Source organism: Homalodisca vitripennis, unplaced genomic scaffold (assembly GCF_021130785.1).
Source record: "Homalodisca vitripennis isolate AUS2020 unplaced genomic scaffold, UT_GWSS_2.1 ScUCBcl_3032;HRSCAF=8279, whole genome shotgun sequence".
Taxonomy (NCBI): domain Eukaryota; kingdom Metazoa; phylum Arthropoda; class Insecta; order Hemiptera; family Cicadellidae; genus Homalodisca; species Homalodisca vitripennis.
The window spans coordinates 7,775-14,560 of NW_025779145.1; the positions used below are offsets into that span (position 1 = coordinate 7,775).

General features: G+C 31.9%; 1 protein-coding gene across 1 annotated transcript; it reads right to left on the bottom strand.

The window, feature by feature from the left end:
* Positions 1 to 1,335: 1,335 nt before the first annotated feature.
* Positions 1,336 to 4,235, bottom strand: LOC124372373. The gene is made up of 3 exons (XM_046830759.1): positions 3,654 to 4,235; positions 2,070 to 2,190; positions 1,336 to 1,894 (listed from the first exon to the last, which is right to left on the bottom strand). Exons 1-3 carry the CDS (start codon positions 4,086 to 4,088, stop codon positions 1,401 to 1,403), a joined length of 1,050 nt encoding a protein of 349 aa, XP_046686715.1. The 5' UTR covers positions 4,089 to 4,235; the 3' UTR covers positions 1,336 to 1,400.
* Positions 4,236 to 6,786: the final 2,551 nt, after the last annotated feature.

Here is a 6,786-nt window from a genome sequence, read left to right on the forward strand (position 1 = left end):
CAAAAAGTCAAAGAGATCGATCCTCTTGCCAACAAAACTCTAGTGACAAAGAAGATAAATAGTTTGAGAACTGCATTTCGTAAAGAGCTGCGTTAAAACAGGAAGTTTGGTGAGTGGAATGAGTGCAGACGACGTGTATGTACCTAAACTATGGTACTTTGACCAGTTGTTATTCCTGACGGATCAAGAGGTACCAATGATGTCCAAATCTTCGTTATCAGCAGCTACTGATGTGGTAAGTCCTAATTGTAATAAATTAAATGTATTCAAAAAGTACTTTAATTATTCATAAATAGCTTGATGTAGCTGGGTGAAGAATTTGTGTGAATCAAATGTGTGAAGAATTTAGAACAAAATACTTTAACCCTAGAACTGGCGGTCATTTCATCCTGTAGTGTCGGGCTGTTTTGGAGCTTCGTGCAAGGTTTTTTTTTTAAAAAAATTATTAAAAATATAAAATAAAAGCAATATAAATAAGAGTATATATTTTTGTGTTCAGAATTAAACGTAGAATTGCTCTATATTGTAAAATTAACCATAAAAAATTTTCTAATAAACACTTTTTTTAATCAAATATAAAATTTACGAAAAATATTTCTTAAATTTGGGGGGGACCATACCTAGCAAATGAAGTTATAGTGAGAAATATTTATAAGTGAGATAGCCATTTTGTGTCAAATTTTATCTAGTTTCAGAAAAACATAAACATTATACACATTTATGAAAGCATCATAAAGCTATAGAACAAAAAGCAGAGATGCGTATAAATTCTGAAAATCGGGTGTACACGTAAGACTTTGGTAAAACAAGTTTTGCTAATACATTTATCTATGAATACATGTTATATTGCATATTTTATTACTTAGAATAAAATAGAATATACAGTACTAATGAAATAATTACCATAAATTATTTTTTGAAAAGTAAAAAAAGTTAAATTTTGCCATTACTCAAAATATAAAAAATTTTCATTCAGCAAAAATATAAAATCGTTTCTAAAGCTTGTACTATATCAAAATTTATAAATTTATGGTTTATAAGTAATAGGAAATATTATGTAGTTAGAAAACTATAAATATAACTAAATATATTGAAAAAATATAGAATAACCCAAACAGTTATTATATATAACCAAAGAAATTACAGGAAATATATATTTTATTGTGAAAACTATCTATTTACCAAAAATAAATAGTTACTTCAGAGCTAAAAGAGTGCTATAAATAACGTTTATAGCATATAAAAACTAACTTTATTATTGTACAATTGTTAACAGAATAACCAACTCAATCATCAGTGGTATATTATACACGTAATAAGGCTTGTAAGGCGTAACGCAGTTACTTCCTTAGAGATATACATACATATACATATTTATACATATACATATACATACACATCTATACATATTTGTCCTGCCATGGAACCTTTCCATTCCCATTGAAATACTCTACAAATTTGTCCCTTGTGTCCTTTCCAGCTTTTCCTTTTGTTCCTTTTCGATTCCTTTGTAGTTTCCTTCTCGTTTCCGTACGTAGTCCATTAATTATTTCTCCGTTGCTCTCTTCGTCAAAACATTCCGAAGGGGTGTACTTATTTGGTGAAGTCTCTCGCATAAAATTGTGTAGAGCGCAGCATGCAAGCACAACATCTGTGATTCGATCAAGACGCAGGTTAATAGGCTTTTGGAAAACTCCAAACCTAGCCACTAAAATTCCAAACACATTTTCGACGATTCTTCTTGCACGTGAGAACCTGTAGTTGCAAATTCGTCGCTCATGGTTTAGAACGCTGGCATTAAATGGCTTCATTAGGTCTTCTCTCAGTTCAAAAGCTTCGTCTGCTACGAATACGTATGGCAGTAGTGTGCCGTCGACCATTGTTGGTTTCGGCACTGACAGTGTTTTTCTCCAACATTTTCTCATTTATGTCACAACATGCTAAAACTCCCCCATCTGAAACACGTCCATTGACACCAAAACTAAAATATATCAGCCTGTAGTTGTAGTCTGCAATAGCCAAGAGGACTTGGCTATGGAAGTTCTTGTAATTGAAGAAGAATGACCCACTTCCAGGGGGAGGCACTATAGGCACGTGCTTTCCGTCTATAGCCCCCAAACAATTTGGAAAGTTCCATCGTTCATGAAATCCTCTAGCGATAGCCTTCCATTCTTCCTCACTTGTAGGAAACTGTAAAACCATAACATGAAATTAAAATTTGCATGTACATTAGATGAATTAAATTAACTTATTAATGCAATTTTTTAGGTTGCTGATGACGGTGACGCCAATGATGATAATGATGATGAATATGTCGATGATGTTGATGAAACCAATAATGTAAGTGGTTCGATTACCAGCCCTGCTCTGAAAAATCATGCATCACAATTAATGGACAACCAAAGCGTTCGATCACAGACGCCACCCACACGGCCATCTTCTACAGCTTCCGCCGCCAGTACTTCTCGAGTGATCTCAAATCAGTTTAAACGCCAAAAAAAGGTAGAAGACAAGGTGTTAGAAACTGTTAGCGAAAAACTATCTCAGTTAAAGCGAGAAGATCAGTTTGACATATTTGGCCGCAATGTAGCAGCTAAACTGCGTTCATTGCCTCAAGAACAGCGCATCTACGCGGAAAAAAGAATAAATGATGCTCTGTTTGATGCTGAACTGCACGCTTTCCAACAAAACACAATGACTATCCGCCAGAATTTAGCATCACACACTATTACTACTACTTGTCAACCCATTTATCAACAGCCACCAGCTTACCGTCCGAAACCCCAAATGCCTGGAAACCCGAGTTTGACAGTTAATGATGATGCAAATTACCACCAACAACAACGCCCGCAACAACAAAATTTGTTCACAGATGAGCAAAATACATCAAATGTCTCCAACTACTACTCCACTTTCATGCCTAGTGATCAGCCCTAAATTAAGTTTATATAAATTTGAAACATTATATTAAAATCAGCCTTTTTATAATTTGGACAATAACTTTGCTGACAATGCTAAAATTGAAATAAAATTGTTGAATTTACATCGTTCACCGAATGTAACTTAGATCATTAACAGCAAAAATGTTAAAATTTACTTATGTTTTTGACCAAAACACATTTATTTTCTTTTTTAATAAAATTTTGTTTCTGACAAATGATTATTATTCATTCGGTAATTGCCTTATACCAAGTGAAATAAGTACTCTAGTGATTACACAAGTAATAATAAGTTTCAAATCATTGTAAATGCTTTCAAAACCTTTTTAAAGTGTGTTTTGAGTACAAACAATTTTAAGTTTTTAACAATATTTGAGGTGCTTGTAGTTATTATTATTATTAAGATTATCATTATTTGTAGGCAGTGGCCGTAACTAGAACTTGGCTCTGGGGGGATAGAACTAATTAAAGAGGACATTGCATATGGTGGGGGGGAGGGTTAAGAAGTATGAGTTAGTAAAAATTGAACATTGAGAAAAAAACGAGATTGTAGGTTTTTGGAACAAAATTTGTATTTAAAACCAAGTTAGGTTGCTGTTATACGAGTATTTTTATTATATTTTTATAGTTCTGGGGGATTCTATCGACCTCATCCACCCACCTTATTTACGCCACTGCCTATTAAGCCAAACAACACAAAATATAATGACTTACCTTACAGAATTCATTCTTCAACACTTTTAAAATCACTTTGCAAGTTTCTTCTATAATGTTACCAAGTGCCTGTGGGGAAACGATTGTTGAATATTTTAGGTCTTCCAGTGGTCTGCCTGTTGCTAGATAACGTAGAGTAGCTGTAAGTCTTTCATGTGGAGTGATTGCTGTTCGCATAACAGTATCCTTCTTCTTTATCAACGGAGAAACACGGGACAGCAGATCTAGATATGTTTCTTCGTTCATCCGCAAATAATTATGCCAATCTTTGGGGTGAAACCGAAGTTCTTTTAAAAGGTTAACATGGGAGTACTGGGCTCGTTTTAAAAGCCAGTCTTTAGTCCACTGATTCCGCTTGAGTTGACGCTTTCTTCTTTTCACAATTACACAGGCCACTGCACCATATATTAGTAATAACTCATCGTCCGAAAACATTATTAACTTGCAATTTCCCAAACACAAGCACGACAAAATTTTGGAGTTAACCAGATCGAACTGAGAAGCCAAACTGAACGTGTGTATGTGATTGCTGCGTCAGTTAGAATTGTCAAGCCGAACTGACAAGCCGAACTGACAAGCCGAATTGAAAGTGTGTAGCGGCCTTTACTCTATCCAGATTATTGCAATTTAGTATGTTGATGGCTTAATGAATTTATGCATAGAAGGCTTGGATTATTCTAACTACAAACACCAGTGTAGTTATTAAAATATGACTCATTACCATCAATAATACCAATAACAAAAATTAAAATATGATTGAGAAATTATAAATTAGTTTTAATTTGAGTGTAATACATTATTTTTAGGTTGGTTAGGTGTATAGAGCATATGATTAATGTATGGTATGTTATAAATTAAACTGTTCTTATTCAATCATGCTTTATTATTGGTTTTATCTTGAAACATATTATGCTCTTATAAAGATTAAATGTTAGAGAACAATTTTTAGTAACAAATTTACTAGATTTTTATTAATTCAGTTAATCAAAATATGAAGAAATCTATGAATAAAAAAGTAAGTGTTTGTAATAGTTCTAAATAGTTCAATCCAAAATTATTATGATAAAGAAAAATAATACTTTTCAGCTATATTAATTATTAATAGGAAAACCCATGGTAGATAAACATGTTTAAGATGTTATATTTTCTGCTTACTGATCGTTTAATTGACGATCATAAAAAATAATATTTCCACTTCGTAAGTTCACTTCGTAAAGTAATACAGCAGTGTCTAAATATAGTTACTGTTTTAAAGTTATAATATCTCTAATACTCGTATATGTACTGAGAAACTGTTTAAATAATAAGTTATAGCATTCTGGATTGAGGTAACTTTGAAACAATATAGTTGTTTATTTCCCAGTTTGAATAATATAGCGTGTGGAGACTAAAATTTACGTGCATGTTTTTCAGGAGGTTTGTGAGACTTCGGAAATAAACACAGTTACCGGAAAGACCCGAGGCGGCCGGATGTTGGCGAGTAGTGTGTTGAGTGATTCCGCTTACCAGGAAAAAGTTGCTATCCATAACTTGTTACTTCTTGTCCTCATCGTCATATCTGCGGTCACTTGATCTTGCGATGTTTGTCTAAAAACCTTTATTGGTTTCATTGTATATATGTAAGCAATTAGAAAATACATTTTATTATATGTAATTTAACCATATTAGTTTTATTTTCAAACCTTTACTATCAGAGTCTGGTCTTTTGTATACTAATAAGATATTCCAAAAACTAGTTTGTATTTCGTTGCATTAAAAACTAGGTTCGATTCACTTAGTATAAATATCAGTGTTTATAAAACATTCAAACATATTTTGATAGTAAGCATTTAAAATGATGCAACGAACATCGTACGTAATAAGTTAAGTTACTTAATTAATTTAAATTTGATAGCTAACATTTAATTATGTTTACATTTATCGTACTATCACTAGTATAAACAAATTCAACATTTTCCAATATATAATTTTTATATATGTATATATTATATATATATATATATATATATATATATATATATATATATATATATATATATATATATATATATATATATAAGATGATGGAATCTTTGATTCAGAAAGGCCTTGCACAGAATAAAAATTATATATTGGAAAATGTTGAATTTGTTTATACTAGTGATAGTACGATAAACCCTTTTTTCCAATGCTCCAAGATTCTACATGTTTACATTTATTTATTTGTCAATTTAGTTTGAGATTCTATTAAAGGCAGATTAATTTGGGATTTCTTTTCTTTAATCATGCTGGCGGAATGGAAACATTAAGTAGGTGGGGGTTATATTAAGAGTGTATAGATACTTAAATATAGATATAAAGTAGGTGCTGTGAAATAATTAAGTAAAGAAGTGTCTACACAAATCGCCAAGTCATACTACCTTCCAATTCTGATGGAGTACGTAAAATAAAATCACGTAGAGGTGGTTAAAAGTTAACATCATAGCACTTCAAGTAACAGAGTTGAGAACAAACTGTTCAAACATCTCACATTGTAATAAGTGACTTGACTACTTTCATGCCGGTATAATTTTTATTTTGTGAAATAACATAGTTCAACACTGTAACTGAAAACTGAGCTCACAAGATTTAGTGTAAAAACGGGTTTTGGAAATTAGTCTGCTCCAACTGAAACATGACTGAGAGTATAAGTGGACTTCGACATGTTCCACCGTATGTTACAATAATATAACACTACGTCTTGAGGAATAGAATATATCCTATTCTTCAGGAGCCTAAAACTTAAAACACTTGCTTAAGCTAGTATATAGTAAAAAAAAACACAAGTAAAACTTAACACCAGAATTGTATGTCAAAAACTTCTAGCATACGAGTTTAACTTGGAATCAATAACGGCGAAAAGATACACAAAACCATTCGATTACATTTCACAGGCACACTAAAAGACTTTATTTTGAAGTAAAGCTTTTCAGTAACCTTTTCCGTATGTTGAACAAAACTCTGTAGACCCATGACAGTTTACGATATGCTGACACTATTGTTTACAATTGCAAGATGTAAATATGTATCATTGAATTTCCTTTGGAAATGCGATGTCTAATGAATATTTTATTTGCATATCTCCTATTTTAAAACTTACTTTTTCAGTTTAGAG

What these genes read in the sequence shown, in the direction of transcription:
- LOC124372373 (XM_046830759.1), bottom strand. Translation starts at nt 4,088, where the DNA reads ATGTTTTCGGACGATGAGTTATTACTAATATATGGTGCAGTGGCCTGT. An exon ending in TGAAGAATGAATTCTGTAAG is followed by an intron (nt 2,191 to 3,653) that starts GTAAGTCATTAT and finishes ATGGTTTTACAG; the next exon opens with TTTCCTACAAGTGAGGAAGA. An exon ending in TATAGTGCCTCCCCCTGGAA is followed by an intron (nt 1,895 to 2,069) that starts GTGGGTCATTCT and finishes AAACACTGTCAG; the next exon opens with TGCCGAAACCAACAATGGTC.